The sequence below is a fragment of the Bos mutus genome, chromosome 18 (assembly GCF_027580195.1).
Source record: "Bos mutus isolate GX-2022 chromosome 18, NWIPB_WYAK_1.1, whole genome shotgun sequence".
Taxonomy (NCBI): Eukaryota; Metazoa; Chordata; class Mammalia; order Artiodactyla; family Bovidae; genus Bos; species Bos mutus.
Window position 1 is genome coordinate 48,288,271 of NC_091634.1, and position 16,169 is coordinate 48,304,439.

Consider the following 16,169-nt stretch of genomic DNA (forward strand, 5'->3'; position numbering starts at 1 on the left):
TCTTTCTTTCTTTCTACAAGATTTCCTCCTACTTTATTCCTGCCGACATGGGCTTCTGCACAGGGATCACTGTGTGGTTTCCTGACCGTGCTCCCGACAGCAAGTCCTCCCCGCTCCTCCCTGTGCCCGGGGTCACCACACAGGTGCTCAGTGGCTGGGCCTGAATCCTCACATGCCCGAGGGTTTGCCACAGCAGACCTTTACTGAAAAGTAACTATTTTACAAAAGGAAACAAGGTTAGTGAAGAGTGGCCTGGCTTTGTGCAACTCAGATCCACAGGGCGTGTACTAAGACAAGTTTTAAAAGTGTGGACTGGCCTCTGCATGCCCTCCTGGTCTGGACACCTCGAGATCAGGGTCCAGGACTCATGGATCTGTGAGGTGGCCACACACGCTCAGAGGTACCCATGTCTTGGAGCAAGAGGGGCGAGTGTCCCAGGGCTCCTTGGCTCAATTTTTCTCATCTTGAGACTAGGCAGTCAGTTTTTAAAAAAATTTATCTTCATCTTTTAAGTTGTTATGGAAACATTACTGATGAGTTCCCAGGTAGTATGGAGCTTCAGCCACTGTCCTGAGTCAGGTTCTGAGATGGTCCAGTTTTGTAGTAGGAAAGTAGAAGAAAGCTGGGAATTCCCAGTTTCAATTGTAGACAGAAAATGCCATTTCCGGCCTCAGCCCTGGGATGTGCGGAGGTGAACCTGGGCCCTCGTGTGGTGCTGTGCCACCAGATTGTGTCAGCCCGTTACAAGCTGGGGGTCCTTTGTGAACTCTTACCAGTTGACGTGTAGACAGAAGACAGGTTCTTGGGAGGCTGGTGAAGGGCAGGTTGGAGCTTCCACTCCAGATGCTTCTGAACAGTATGTTTGAAAAGCCGTTCAGAGCAGAGGCTGATTCTGATTCTAATTCTGGTGAGCTGTGTGAGACCCTCGTCCAGCACGGCAGGCCCCGGGGGTGTGATCTGGTTGGTGTGACACGCTTTCTCTGACTGTGAGGATGAGGGCTGAGGAGGGCACTGCCAGGAAGACAGAGCAGTGCTTCTTTTCCCTGTTCCTTCTGCCAAACACAGTGAACAGCCTGGGCGTGATGGACGGGATGTGCGGCACTGTCCACGCTGGGCAGGCTCAGCTTGGGTTGGGTCAGTGCGGCCGCAGGCGGAAGAGACTCGTGAACAGGTGCAGAAAGAGGCTGGCACGTGCCGGGCGGCCAGGGAGCGGCACGCGGTAGTGAGACATCAAGCCGGGCAGAGCCTCTGCTGGGTTTCTGCGGGGAGGGTGGTGGGTGGGACTGACCGACTCCGTGGGATGCAGTGGGGTCTCTAGTTGCCTGGTAGCTGGACTCCCACGTGAACCCCAAGGCCCCACCGTGTTCTCTGTCGTGGGGTGTAGACAGTGCCCTGCTGGGCTGGCCACTGGGTGGTGCGTCAGGAGAAGCCCTGTTCTGGACCCTGACGGGGGAGGGGACCCCTTCAGAAGAGCCACTGCACCCATGCATCGTGCAACGCTGACTGGAGGTGCTTGGGTTTCCTGTGGGGTCACCGAACCTTAATCCCATGCCTCTGTTTTGAAGCAGACGGTTGATGATGAAGCGATGGCGGCGTGAATGAAGGCCCAGTGAGGAGAAACGATGCCCAAGGGTGGGTGTTCTAGAACCCCACAGCAGGAAGAGCGTTCCCTGAGCAGCGACATGGTGGAGAAGCAGCCCGGAAAAAAGGTGAGCTCCCGCATCCGCACAGGGTCAGACCCGGGTGTCGCCCGCCTGCCTGCCTGGGCTGCTCTGCTTGTCCCCAGCGCAGGGCGCTGGAGTCGGGCCCCCTCTGGGGCCAGTGTGGGAGGAGCTGCCGTGGTCTGGGGTGGCTGTGGACGACAGCACCAGCTTCCTCTGAAGGATGTGTTTGTCGTTTGGCAGCAGAGTGCTTTCAGCACTAGGTCCATGGACAGAAGCTGGTGCCTGTCTGAGAGACCCCAGGACCCCGGGTTCTGACCTCAGCTGTGAGCAGGCCAGATGTGACAGTGGCCGTGTGGGCAGTCCTAACCGAGACACTGTTGGGCAACTGGACTCCCAGTTTTGCTTGACCCAGTATGAACAGGAAATGGGATGTCGACCTGCACCCTTGTGTCCTGTTAGCGTGCTGGTGCCCTGGGCTCGGGGCTGTGCAGTGTGTGTGCCGTGTGCTCCACGCACCGTGACCCCAGTGTCCCCTCCAGGCTGGTCTGCAGAATCCCAGACTCGCAGCCTTCCCGAGGGAGGGCCACCTGCAAAGGCGGTCTGTGGCCCATGCCCTGGCTCCTGTCCAGGAGGAGGGGGTGGTACACAAATGACCTCATGTGGAAGCTGGGTGTGGCTTGGTGCTGCTTCGTCGTGTGGTTTTCGAGCAGGTCTTGGACGAGGCCTCAGACTCCCTGCTCCTCTGAATGCTGGGAAACTGTAGGAGCGCTGGTTCTCAGGATCCACGTGCAGATGCTGAAGCCCAGGAAGGGCGGCAGGGGCAGGGGTCTGCCAGATCTTAGTTCCCCGTCCAGCGGTTGAGCCTGAGCCCCCTCCACTGGAAGCGCAGAGTGTTAATTTAACCTCTGGACCACCAGGGAGGTCCCCAGACAGGCTTTCTGGTGGCAGCGAAGGGACAGGCTTTTGCCATCCTGGATGGACTCCGGTGGTCCCCGTGACCTGCGAGGCAGGTGTCACCTGGGGACTGCTGCTTGACTGTGAGGGCACAGAAGGAATAGAGAAAAAGCCTCAAGGAACAAACTGTGCCGAGTGTGAGCCCCTTCTGCTCCCAGTCCAGCCCTCACCATGCCCCGCTCTGCAGGACCTGGGCTGTAGCTCCCTGTGCTCACCGGGCACAGCTGTGTGACAGCCACGTGTGCCCACAGCGGACTCCATGAGGGAAGGGATGGGTCCGACCTTGAGAGTGATGATGAGCACCCAGACTTGGGGTGGGGGGGTGTCTGCGGAGGAGCGCCCAGGGGTTTTCAGGAAGCTGTGGGCAGTGGGCGTGAGGAGGCAAGCCCACAGCCCAAAGCAGTGTGCACAGTGTGTTTCTGCACACTGTTAGCCAGCTGCTAGGTACTCAAGTTTTATTGAAGTAGAAATGCACCTTTCATTTCTAGAACCTGGGAGCATCATGATCGAGACCAGGTTTCACAGCACCGCCAGTGTCCTTGGGGGCCATCCCGCCCCCCTCAAACCTCTGCGCTAACCATGCCTCCCCGGCCACAGGGCATGTGGACCCACGGCAGGGATTTTTGCTGCTTTCCCGTGGATAGGCTCTTGCTGTCAAGAAGAAGGTTCTCCCTCTGGGGCTGCATGGTGTCCGCTGTGTGGATGTTCAGCTCTACCTCCGTTGTGCGGATGCAGGTCTGGGATGTGAGCACACGTACATTGGGGGGTTTTCTGCAGAGGTGACAGATAGGGTTTACTAGTTGGTCAAAATGACTGCTCCTCCGGGGGCTCAGATGGTAAAGTGTCTGCCTGCGATGCGGGAGACCCGGGTTCAATCTCTGGGTTGGGAAGATCTCCTGGAGAAGGAAATGGCAACCCACTCCAGTACTCTTACCTGGAGAAGCCCATGGATGGAGGAGCCTGGTAGGCTACAGTCCATGGGGTCGCAGAATTGGATATGACTGAGCGACTTCACTTTCACTTTGCAAAGTGACTGCACAGTTCTGCACCCCAGAACCTGGTCGAGGTGGACGCGATCCATGCTGACACTCAGTGACGTCTATAGACAGACACGTGTTTTCCTGTTGTCTACAGGCTCTCTGTGATCTGTCTGGACTCAGTTTTGTTTTGAGCTGCGAAGGAAGGTCAGTGTTTATTTTCTTCCCACGGATGTCCACCTGGTCACTGTCACTGGAAGGCTGTCCGTTCCTCCTGGGTTGTGGCGGTCATGTGGGGCTCACTTCTGCTCTTTGCTCTGGCCCTTTGGCCTTTAGCTTAGGTCCACCTGTTGTGTTGTCTGCTTTCATTGTTCTCCAGAATTGTGCTTGTTATTCTTGCCCCTTTGGTTTCCATGTACATTTTGGAAAAGGTGGATCTGCTGGGCTTTGACTGCTCTGAATGCAAAGATGTGTTTGGGAGATTTGCTGGGTTAACAGTGATGAACACAGGTGGCCTCCGTTTTATCAGTCCTGTTTCTGTTCTCAGGGATATTTGTCGGCTGCATAGAGGCCTTGAGCATCTTTTGTTAGGTTTATTCCTGTGTGTGATGTCTCTCGATATTAACACAGCATGCTTCAGTGTGACTTCCTAGCTGTCTGTAGCGTGTAGGAACCGCCCACTTTCTGTCCAGCAGCCTCCCTCACCCACTCACCAGTCTGAAGAGTTGGACTGTATATTCCTCATTATTCTTCGAGGTGTCCAATCCTGCCATCCCTCAGGAAGATCAGGGTTTGCGGGGGGGCCTGCTCTGACTGGAGGAGCCACCCCCTAAGGCTGTTGTCTGGGTGGGCGCCCCCACCCATGGCTGTGCTGGAGTGGAGGCACTTTCTTAAGTGCACGCTCGTATTTTTTTGCTCATTAAAAAGTGGTTTTGTTTTTCAGTAGTTGTAATTATAGGTATTCTCACCTTGAACCCCGTCTTTTGCAGCGGAGCCTGTGTCAAGTGGGGACACCCTTCTCTCAGTGTCCTGGGGGGTGGTGTCAGGACGACTCAGGCCATTTCTGCAGTTGAGAGGGTCATGGTTTCTGTACTTTATTTTCTTAATGTGCATTACATTGATTTTTCAAATGTTTTGCATTTCTGACATTGTGATTTAGATTATCTTTTTTATGTCTAAAGATCAGAGTCATCGGCTGGGCCAGGAGTTTTCTTGGTGAGAAGGTGATGAGGCTCCTTGGGCTTAGCTGGTGGGTCTGTTCTCTGGCAGGGGTGGGGTGCAGGTGGGGACAGGTGGGCCTGTGTCAGGCCTCGCCTAGCTGGCCCTTCTGTGCACTCCAGATGCCCCTGCAGCTTGTGGTGTGCTTTGGTGGGACCCCTGGTCACCCAGGGTGTCTTGTTACCTTCCAAGACCAGAGGGCTGTTGGGGCCCCAGGAGACAGGGCTGTGTGGCGTCCAGGCCTCAGTGTCCCCTCCCAGGATCACCTGAGGGCCTCGGTGTTGTAAGGGTGGTGTGTGTGGGCAGGATTCCAGAAAGAAAGCTTGCTGCTGGGGAAGGGAGCCGCATGGTGGTAGCAGTGCTGTCTTCCGTGTCAGCGCGAGCCCAACGGCCTGTGTGGCGCCCTGTGGGCCCATGAGCCGGGCACTGCGTAGTTGGAGTGCGCCCCGTCCCACCCCACTCACAGGGCTCTGCGTGCTGCTCTTTCTGGGTGGGGCCTTGTGGAGTCTCAGCCCTCCACCCCTCCCGCGAGGCAGGCATCACCTCCGGTTCTGCAGACAGTGACACCAAGGCAGATGCGTGACTGGACTTCCCTGGATGGGGCTGGAATGCGGGCTTCTGGGTCCTTAACCTGCTGAGAGGCCAGCAGGGCTGGGAGTGATGGCCACACCCCACCACCGTCCAGGCCAGCTCCTGTGCTGGGGTGGGCCGCCCACCCTGGGGCCGCCTGCAGGGTCACAGGCCTGCAGCGAGGGCAGAGATGACTGGAGCATGGAACAGGCAGGGGGCTGCCCATGGGAAGGTGGGGAGACCAGGCTTCACAGAAAGGGGAGCCCATTGTCTTGGGTAGACATGCTCCTGTCCAGTGGGAGGCTTTACAGTGCACAGTGGGCACCATTGGTCAAGCCTCTCTGAAGGTGTGTTTGCTCACCTCCAAGTCCGTCCCAGGAGCAGTGCCATGGCTGGCGGGTAGAAGGCTCCATTACCAAGTATGAAGTGTGTTCTCCTGACACAGGAAGTGAAGTCCTTGTAGATGTGAGGACATTGAAACTTTAATTTGGGGATGGTGTCTGAAGGTGTTAACTTTCTTTTTTTCCAGGACAAAGATAAAGTTTCTCTAACCAAGACCCCAAAGCTGGACCGCAGTGATGGTGGGAAGGAGGTGAGAGAGCGCGCGCCCAAGAGGAAGCTGCCCTTCACCGTGGGGGCCAATGGAGAACAGAAGGACTCGGACACAGGTACCATTCTTGCCCACCCTCGCAGCCTGGGCTCTGCGCTGACTCCGGGGGGTCCTTCTTGAAGGCCTGGGAGGGGTGCTGGGCGAGGCTCTTTACTGATGGCGGGGTGACTGGGAGCCGACAGGGAAGGTTTCCTGCAGAGAATCGCCCCGGCCCAGGGGCCTCCCGTGTTGTCCACCGTGTGTGTGACCACCAGCTCCTCTTCCTCTGAGCTCCCAGGCACCCGCACTCTGTTCAGCCTCCGGAGAGCTTTATATGGGAGGATAAACGGGTTCCCCTCAGGGCTGGCGACGCACATAAATTAACCCAGTTGTTTGAAGTAAAAGCCAAAGGGTACTGTGAAACGGGCAGAAGCGAGTGCCGTCTTCCCTCACGTGTGGTGGAGTGCGTGCAGGAGGACCGGAGACCGCTGCGGGTGCCCGTGCTCCCAGGGCTGTTCCGTCTTGAGCTGCTCACAGGGACGAGCTGGGTCCGGGCAAGAACCTGGCCCCCCTGCTGGCCAGCTCACTCCCCTCCTCTTGGCCCTGGGGCTGGAGACTTCCCAGCCTGCCGATCGTCTGAGCCAGGGGCAAGCATGGGCGAATCCATGGCGCTGCGAGGGGGTCCTGCTTCCCCCAGGATGCAGCCACGGGGGAAGGAGCGGAGGTCCTGCCAGGATGAAGTGGGATGCAGGCCCTGCTGTGTGAGAATTTGTGTCAGGTCACAGGACAAGTACAGGCACAGAAATGAGATAGACGTGAGAAAGTTGGGAGAAGTGGCAGAGGGAGAAGCCTGGAAGGAGTCTATTCCTCCTCAAGCTCCTGCACAGGCGCCCCCGGCGTGTGGCCCCTGGGCCCCCAGTCCTGAGTCAGCACATGGGCTCGTGTGCTGCAGGCAGGTGCTGCAGGTGGTGGGGGTGGTAGTGCCAGCTGGGGTACGACTTTTTACTGGGAAGTCGTGGTCCAGCTCCCATGGTCCAGCCTCCATGGGGTCCTTCACAAGGAGAGTCGTGGGCATCCTCCCAGGGACCCTCTGGGTCAGGTCTGGTGCAGAGGACATAGCCGGCCCAGACACGTGCTCAGGCTTGAGCACCTCGGCCAGTCCTGGTTTGTGCAGGGCAGTGCTGCTGTTGGGTATCTGCAGGTCAGTGTCCTCCTGCAAGGCCTTCCTGTCACTCACAGGAAGACTGCTGCGCCAGGAGGGGGCGGCCGGGGGCTGGGAGCACCTCAGCACAAGGCCTGTGGGGTGACTGTATGCAGAGGCCCAACACGGAGCACTCACCCTCCTCCTGGTCATCATCGCCCCTTTGGGGACAGGTCCTACTGGACCAGTGACCCTTCAACAGCAGGGTATGAGTTGCCTGCTGGAGCAGGGGGTGACTGTGACCCCCAGGGGCCCACTGCGCAGCTCTTACCTCTTTGGTTTGTTCATGGGGCAAACCAGACTCCAGTAACGGGGAGCGTCATGTCCTTTGGGTCAGTACTGGGCACCTCGCCTGCAGCCCTGGTCACTGACCCGTCTGCCCTTCCTGGTGACCAGCCATCTGGGCGGGATGAAGTCCTCCCCAAGAGGCCAGGGGCTGCAGTCATCCCCATCCCTCCCCGACTGCAGTCGGGGCTCCCTGGCGAATGCCCGCGTCCCTCCGGCGCCCCCTGCTGGGAGATGCAGCCTGGTTCTGAGCCACCAGTGGCGTCTCCTCAGCTGTGTCCCAGACCCCCACCCCTGCCCTGGGGGCCAGCCTGCTGAGAACATGCACCCAGGACAGTCCAGAAGGGGCATCCTCCTGCCTGCTGCTGTTGCCCAGTGCCAGTCTTGGTGGGACTGGGACCTGCTTCAGGTTATTCTGCCTTTTTTCCCCCCCCAGAGCTTAGCTCTACACACACCTACCTGACCACCACACACCAGGCTTCCTGCTTAGTCTCACGACAGTCTCACTGCCTCCACCTGGGGACAGAGATGGCTGCACGTGGCTTCCCTGAGGGGCAGGGCCTGTTCTGGGGGGATGTGCTGGGCTCTGGAGTTTTGAGAACATGCCCTACTGAGTGCTGGAGGCCAGTTGTGTGACCACACAGGCGCTTGGCCACCTGCTGGGCATGGACCAAAGCAGAGTAACACTCTGTGAGCCACCCATGCCATGACCCTGGAGTCCTCAGGACCCCAGTGAGAGCAGGACTGGTGTGGGGTGCTGGCCAGCTCCATCTCGGGCTGAGTCTGGAGGGTGTGGCTGGGCCCACTTGGTCTGGGTCAGGTGGCTGCTCTGTCTACTGGTCGCCAGGGTTTGGGGATGGGGCCTGAGGGGTGCCTGGAGGCCTCCAGATGGGCTGGACCAGCGGAGTGGACGACCCGTCCGTGTGCTGCTGGAATCCTGGCTTCAGTTTGCAGGGGTTGCTGAAGTGAAAGCTGGGGTCAGTGGTTGGGAAGCCCTGTTGTTCGGTCCCTTCATGCTGACCTTACCTCATAGATTCTGGCCTCCCATCTGGTACTGTGTAATACATTCTGTTGCCCTCGCCAGGCGCTAAAGCCTTAGTCGGGAATGGGGAGGAGAAAGACTGCCTTCCACGCCCCGCCTCGGGTCAGGGACTTGCTGAAGGCCACACAGATCTCTCTCGCTGGTCAGTGATGGTCATTTGCTTTAAACAGAGAAGGAGGCAGCAGGAAACCGGACGGAAGCAGGTCCTCGCTGCAGCCGGGTGACAGGCCTGAGGCCGGAGCGTAACGGGCCGGGGGGGTGGGGGGGGGTGGCGCCACGTGTGGACGGTGCCCGGGCGGGCTTCTAGGTCAGAAGCCTGGCTGTGACTCTGTCCTGCGTGGTGGACCGTGTGCTCCTGAGACCAAGAGATAGGACACTGTCAGGATGGCAGGGCCTGGCACTGACCCCACCTCCTGCCTGCTGTGACCGAGCCCTAGACTGTGGATGCCCACCCAGCCTTCAGGGTGGAGTGAGTGTAGGCAGTGGTGACATCTGAGGGGGTCATCGATTCCCCACTGTTTTTGGCACTGTTGTGCCAAACCAGTCTCCAGAGAGACCGCTCTGCCGGGAAGCCTAGGACTGTGTGATGATGGGTACTCACCCTGTGCCCCAGACACAGGCTTCTGGTGGCAGCGACAGGCCGAGGACAGCCTGCCGACCGTATGATACCTTGGGCCAGAGGATGCTGTCCTTCGCTCAGGGGCCACGAGGTCTCCCAGGCTCATGCCATCCTGCCCCTGAGGGATGGCCTCTGCTGGAAACAGCTGTTGTCCGCTCTGTCTGGAGAGGTGGAAGCGAGGACAGACCCCCAGGTGGCAGCAGTGGGAGGGGCTGCACGGGGAAGCCGGCTCAAGGAGATCAGACGGCGTCCCCAAGAGGACGGAGCTCCCGCACTGGGAAGCAGCACAGGCAGCAAGGTGTGAACCCTCACGGTGCTGGCACCCTCGCTGAGGTGCAGAAAGGAGCTGGGGCGCCCAGCCTGGCTCTGGAAAGAGCACACGGTCGCCCAGTGGCTGTGCAGGTGTGAGAGTGGGCCCCACTCAGAGTGGAAGGCAGGTAGAACCAGGGGATGTGGAGGGGGAGGCATCTGCAGAGCTCGCCCGAAAGCCAGAGGTGGCCCTGGTTTCATAAGGAGGTCTTCTCCCCGAAACTTACTCTGCATCTTTGCTGCCACGATCCACTGACTCAGGGGTTCTTCTCTGCTGGATGCTGTCAGTTCTGCTGGGGTCAGGGGGCACAACTCTGCATGCTAGGTTCTGAAACAGAGGTGCTTGGGGCTGCTCTCGTCACAGCCCCAGCTGGGCAGTTGTTGGGGGAGCAGAGCCATCTTCCAGAGGCCTCTTGGGGGGACACCAGCGAAGGCCTGAGGGCTGCTGGAATCCTTGCAGCTACGGCTGGGTGACCACGTCCCAGGAAGAGATGATAAATCTGCACTGACTTCACAGAGGACCAGCAAGATGACCAAGCTTGAGAATCAGGGTGCCAAGTCACATAGTCGCGCTTTCCTAGTGGTGAGGGGACGTTCAGCTCACGAGACCACTCCCTCATCAGCCTGGGAAGGGGCATGTCTCCAGAGAAGGGGGGCACGGCGCCTCCAGCCCCTGCACATCACCCCCTGGCCTGCCCTTGCTGCTTACACGCACCTGTCAGTATCCATGTCTCTTAACTTGGCACCTGCCGTCTGGGCTTCTGTAGGTTCTGTTTTGCTTCTGAGTGGATGTAAGAAACAAAACCTTAGCAGAACACCAAGGGGAGTGGCCCACTGCCTGGGACACTTCCTCTGCCGTGTCCTTGGGGTCGTCACACAGGGCAGGAAGGAGGCTCTGCAAGTCTTTCTGGGGTGGGTGCGTGCTGACAGGACACGGCGGTCAGGCAGGCGGGCCCTCCTACAGCGCCAGCACCCCAGCCTCCACTCCTCTGTGGCCAAGCTTCCGGGGGCGCCCACTCCATCCGGGACTCGCAGCCCAGCCAGACATGGGCTCCTCTAGATACTGGCACCCGCTGCGCCTGTAGAAAAAAACCGCACTTCAGTCTGGAGAAGCCGGCATCTCAGGAGATAGGATTACAGTTAGGGCTTCCTTTGTGTGAAGCCTCGGGAAACCTCCACCTGTGGGGTGAGACCTCCTCACACGGGGCACGTGAGGACTCCTGCTGGGGGTGCCTCAGCCCTCCAGCTCTCCCATCCCCGAGGGTGGGGGGCCTGCCTGCCATGTGCTCGGTGTACCTGTGGGTGGCCTTCGTTCTTCCTGAGACTGCAGGCCTGGGTCCCCAGGGCCCTGCCTTGCAGCTGGGGTCAGTGTCTGGGCAGCAGGTGCTTCTCAGCTGCCACTAACAGCTGTGCAGGTGGAGCCCTTGAGGCGCACCCCTGGCCCTGGGTGTCACTGCCTGCACAGCCACTTGAAGACAGAGTCGGCTGTGGCCTTTCTGCCAGGTTCCTCTGGAGTCGTACAATCATGGGCATGGCGTCTGTCCTGAAGGCCTCTATGTAACCCAAGAGGAGTGGCGCTGGTTTGTTAGCTTCCAGGGCGACCTCGTGGACTTGGCAGGGCAGCCTGGTGGGAGGCTTTGCTTCTGTCCTTGTCTCTGGGGAATTCATGTCTGCATTGTCCCTCAGCAGCAGCCCTTGGGAGGCCACACCCCCCCGATTGTCTGAGGCCCTTCCCAGGGGGCGGGGCACAGGGGTTCTGACACCCACGGCCACCCTTCCACTGTGTGAAACTGTGCCCAGACAGATCCGGGTGACCACTTAGCTGTGGTGTAGCTTCTGGGCCAGGCCCTGCAGCTTGACTGCCATCCACCATGGCTTCATTTTTCAGGACTCCTTGGAGCCACCAGGTCCCTGCTCTGCCAGCCATGTCTGGTGCAAGGCCGGGGCCCCTGCGCCACCCCCTCCTCACTGCCTTCACAGCTTGTGGGGGAGCAGGGCTCTTGGTCAATGATAAGGAGCATCTTTTCTGAATTTCCTTTCTCAGGCTTCTGCCTTGTGGGTTGGTTAAAAATCAGTAGTTGGTGGGGTGGCCTGGGCGGTGATCACGTACGACACAGATGAGCACTGTCAGCAAGTCACAGCTGTAGTTTTTATAAACAAGCAGTTTAAGGAAGTGGCAGTGAAAACTCTTAAAAGAAAATGCAAAGTGATATACTTGAAGGGCCTGAGGTGGTGAGCGGTAAAGGTGTGTGGTTCTGGGAGTGGCGACGTTGCCTCTCTCTGGGGTCTGACACAGCCCAGGGGTGTAGGGAGAACCTCTCAAGCGTGGCCCCCCGTGGCGACCCTGTGGTCTGCACCCCATGGCCTAGGACACCCCATACAGGGGCTCCCCCAAAACGCACAGGGACGCAGGGGAGGGATCTGAGACTTGGTGGATCCCCGGTTCCCATGAGCTTTTTTTTGGGCTCCTGATCCCAGGAGTTGGAGTGCTTTTCTCTCCATCACCCCTGCCCCGTGAAAGACACGGGCACTGTGGCTGTCTGCGGCCAACAGGGTGTGTGTGAGGGGCCCGAGGAGCGCAGCGTGCCTGTTGTGAGGAGGCTGAGGGGTGCCGGGCTGGCCCCGTATCTTGTTAGTGCTCTGTGTTGATGCCTTTAGATGCCTCCAGCTCAGTCCACGCCGTGGTACTGCAAGGCTGGTTCGCTCCTCGAAGCGCCATGGCATGAGATGGAGGCTCCTAGAAGCAAGAAGAAAGGTACAGTACCGCCCAGTCAGCCTTGACCTCTCCATGGGTCTCTAAACTGTGTTTGCATTTTACATCTGAACTGTCTTGGAGGCGGGTGGGGCGGAGGCCCTGGACCACAGGCACAAGCAGTTGCTAGACCGAGGCCCGTCCTCTGTGAGCGGGGACTCGGGTCGGCCGTCCCGCCGCCTGGCGTGCAGGGAATGGTCTGGGGAGGCACCTGGAGCAGTGGATGGTCGGTGGGGGCCAGGCTTGGCTTCAGTGGCTGGTGACGAGGTGTTGGAATCGTGTCCCCAGCACGGTTACTGCCAGAAGAGGTGATGCCGGGTGGCCTGCGTGCCGCCAGCTGTCCCTTCCCTTCCCGCGCGGCCAGGTGAGGCTCCAGGGTTGAGGGCTCCGTGGCATGAAGTGTCCCCTCTCTCCCCCACGCCTCACAGAGAAGCAGGGTCCTGAGCGGAAGCGGATCAGGAAGGAGCCCGTCACTCGCAAGGCCGGGCTGCTCTTCGGCATGGGGCTGTCTGGGATCCGCGCTGGCTACCCTCTCTCTGAGCGCCAGCAGGTGGCTCTGCTCATGCAGATGACGGCCGAGGAATCCGCCAACAGCCCAGGTGAGCCCAGGAGGTCCAGGGCTGGGGGCGGCCCTCCCTTGGACGGTGGTGGATCCCCCCTGCTAACCTCTGCCGTCCTCTCCTTGGCCTGCAGTGGACATGACACCAAAGCACCCCTCCCAGTCGACAGTGTGTCAGAAGGGGACGCCCAACTCTGCCTCAAAAACCAAAGATAAAGTGAACAAGAGGAACGAGCGTGGGGAGACCCGCCTGCACCGGGCGGCCATCCGGGGGGACGCCCGGCGCATCAAGGAGCTTATCAGCGAGGGGGCGGACGTCAACGTCAAGGACTTTGCGGGTGAGTGCTCGGAGGGTAGGACCAGGGCAGACTCTCTGACACAGCACCCTCTTCTCTTGCCTGTGTGCCTAGAGCTGCCTCTTCAGGAGGCCTGGGACCCCAGAACACCTGCTGAGCACGATCCCCATATGTTTGATCCAAACCTAACTTAGGAATACTGATATTTTAAGAGGTGCTACCTTGAATTTTTCCAAATCCATGGGGTGGTCACTCCCTGGGAGGCCTCGGCGCTTGCTGCACAGAGGCCTATCCAAACCCACGGCCTGCTCTGCTTTCCTGTGTAATGATGGCTGCTCACCTGTCTGGACCCTTCACAGCTTCCTAGCCTGTAGGGTTAACCGCTAGCGGTCATGGGCAACCCAGAGGTGCCCCAGGAAAGAACACCCAGGCTGGGCGCCCGTCCTTAGAGTTTCCTGTGCCGCCCGAGGTGGAAGTGGCCTTGAGGGTTAAGTCACATACGTGCTGAGTATCTGTTTCCAGGCTGGACGGCATTGCATGAGGCCTGTAACCGAGGCTACTATGATGTTGCGAAGCAGCTGCTGGCTGCAGGCGCGGAGGTGAACACCAAGGGCCTGGATGACGACACACCCTTGCACGATGCCGCCAACAACGGGCACTACAAGGTGGGTGCCTCCCCACAGACCCCCGGGTGGGCCTGCTGCAGCTTCCTAGTCTCTCTCCTTCCTGGTGGCAGGGCGACCAGGAAATGAGTCTTTGACCACCCCCCACCCCAGCTCAGCCCAGCTTTCTGCATACCTGCCATGGCTTGTGTGTCAGGGTCCTGCTCTGGCCACACAGGTATGGCTGGTTGATAGAAGGTGGCGTGGCCAGCCCCAGAATGGGAGCTCTGTCTGTCCGCATCCCTGTGCTGTCAGACCAGGCACCTTGGGCGGGTGCAGCCACACGGGGTGACCGTGTGACCAGCCCCAGAGCTGTGAGCCTGGGTGCCAGCCCAGCACTGGAGACACACGTGCAGGGGTGTCTGGCCACTTCCACAGCGCAGTGTCCTGAAAGGCCCCTGTCTAGAGACGGGAGGCAAGCGTGATGATGTGTGACATCTGGTCTTTGGTGGTGGCCCTGCTGGTCACTGCTGGCAGGTGCCAGGGAACCAGCAGCTCGGCCGGGGGGATGGGCACAATAGGACAATGACACATGGGTGCCGGGAGAGGTTGGGAAGGGCTCGAGATGCCAAAGCTCCTGCAGACACCTGACATCAGACAGAGTGCTGATGTCAGGAATTAGGCAACTTGTAGGGAAGATGAGAGGGGTTTTGTTTTTCTTTCTTAAGAGCCCTTTTAGAGAAATAGGCTGAAAAATTCATGAAATATCCAGGATTTGCTAAAAATTTCCCCAGGTCAGTGGGCAGGTATACATGAAATGAGGCCTGCGTTTGTAAGCTCATCTTTAAACTTGTTGTTAGAGAGCAGTCAGAGGCCTGTGGACATGGGGCCTTAGGACGGGGGGCCTCTGCAGAGGGGAGCTGGAAGACCAGGAGATGGGAAGTGACCCTGGACTGTACAGGTGGACAAGGGTGTGTACAGCAGAGACCCTTTCTCCATGTGAAGGGGACTGGCCTGCATTGCTCTAGTCCTAGAGGGAGGGCCCATAGCGCTGGGAACATGGTGGCCTTCAGCAGCTGGGGTGGCTGGCCCTCAGCTGACAGACAGCAAGGACATGGCCCTGGAGCCCAGCCTCTGGCCCCAGGGTTGTCCATGGTGGTGATTGAGGGCAGGGGAGCTTCCGCAGTGGAGAGGCAGTTACTGCTCTCCCCTGTCCAGTCTGCCAGCCGCCGGAGGGGCGGGGAGGCCACCGGACTGAAACAAGGATGGCAACGGAGCGGTGGTTTCCTGACGCACCTGAACACTGTCTGCACTGGACGGTCGCTGTCGGGTGTGCGGTAGTAGTGTCTGTGAACAGCCTGCACTTGTTCGTCAAGACAGACACATCAACTAGGGGACTTGCCTGTGGTCAAGACTTCGCTTTCCAATGTAGGGGACGCCACTTCAGCCCCTGGTCAGGGAGTGAAGATTCCACATGCCTCACAGCCTAGAAAAACAGAAACAGAAGCAAATCTTAACGAATTCAATGAAGATTTTAAAAATGGACCACATCAAAAAAGAGTGTAAAACATTAACTACACCCCACTTAACTGGACGTCAAGTGCTTAGGACTCCATGCTTACTCGGCAGGAGGCACAAGTTCCACCCTGAGTCAGGGAACTAAGATCCCAAATGAGGCATGGCAGGGCCTGAAAGAAGGGATAAAAATACATTATTACTAAAAATGTAACAGAGACACCAAGGAAGCAAATGCCTCAGGGAAATGGTGCCAATGGACGTGCTGGGTACAGGGTCCTCACAGACCTTCGTCTCTATAAAGTGTGACACGTCAGGTCCGCCTGTCCTTGGGTTCAGCTGTCCTGGGCACAAACTAGAAGCAGGCAATCTTACTTTCAAAATAAAAAACATGAAATACACCTGCTTGTGGAAGCTTGGTCTTTGTTTTCCCTAGTCTGAAACAGCCCTCCCACCCCCACCCTTACCCAGTACAAAACTTTGGACCAAATACCAGGAACCTGTGTGATGGGTCTGTGGTGGGGAGAGGCCTGGTGGGCAGCATGCTCAGACCCTATGAGCAGGCGCTGGTGCAGTGGCTGCTCCACGTTCCTCACGTCCCTGACGTGCCTCTCACTGCTACACAGGTGGTGAAGCTGCTGCTCCGGTACGGAGGGAACCCTCAGCAGAGCAACAGGAAGGGCGAGACACCGCTGAAGGTGGCCAGCTCCCCGACCATGGTGAACCTGCTTCTGGGCAAGGGCACCTACACGTCTAGCGAGGAGAGCTCAGCTGGTCAGTGCTGGGGTGGGGAGCGGGGCAGGCAGGGGGCAGGACAGGTGGTCTCACTGCAGGCAGCCTGCTTGGATGCCTGGTGAGAGCTTCCAGACTGTGAGGGCACCCCACCCTGGGTGGGGCTCTGGTGCAAGGCCTCCAGCCCCATGTCTGTGCAGACCCCTATCTGGCTACTCGGCCCAGGGCCAGCCTCAGTCAAGTTATTCAAGTTCTGGGCTTGTCTGCCACTGCCCCTGCCTGAAC

At 58.8% G+C, this 16,169-nt stretch overlaps 1 protein-coding gene and 1 long non-coding RNA gene across 7 annotated transcripts in view; one reads left to right on the forward strand and one right to left on the reverse strand.

The window, feature by feature from the left end:
- The window catches only part of ANKRD11 (ankyrin repeat domain containing 11), a 119,553-nt gene that overhangs the window by 90,849 nt on the left and 12,535 nt on the right, over positions 1-16,169 (forward strand). For 4 of the 6 annotated variants that reach the window (XM_070388533.1, XM_070388531.1, XM_070388529.1 and 1 more), the window contains 6 exons: positions 1,569-1,709; positions 5,913-6,051; positions 12,609-12,779; positions 12,874-13,077; positions 13,558-13,700; positions 15,779-15,926. In XM_070388533.1, coding sequence (XP_070244634.1) covers positions 1,623-1,709; positions 5,913-6,051; positions 12,609-12,779; positions 12,874-13,077; positions 13,558-13,700; positions 15,779-15,926 — 892 coding nt within the window. In that variant the 5' untranslated portion in view covers positions 1,569-1,622. Of the gene's footprint in view, positions 1-1,565; positions 1,710-5,912; positions 6,052-12,086; positions 12,184-12,608; positions 12,780-12,873; positions 13,078-13,557; positions 13,701-15,778; positions 15,927-16,169 lie in introns of all 6 variants that reach the window. The other 2 variants (XM_070388534.1, XM_070388530.1) reach the window with 2 other exon arrangements.
- LOC138991836 (uncharacterized) lies at positions 8,598-9,719 on the reverse strand. Its single transcript, XR_011467726.1, has 3 exons — positions 9,656-9,719; positions 9,102-9,280; positions 8,598-8,855 (listed from the first exon to the last, which is right to left on the reverse strand). It is a non-coding gene; the product is annotated as an uncharacterized lncRNA (long non-coding RNA).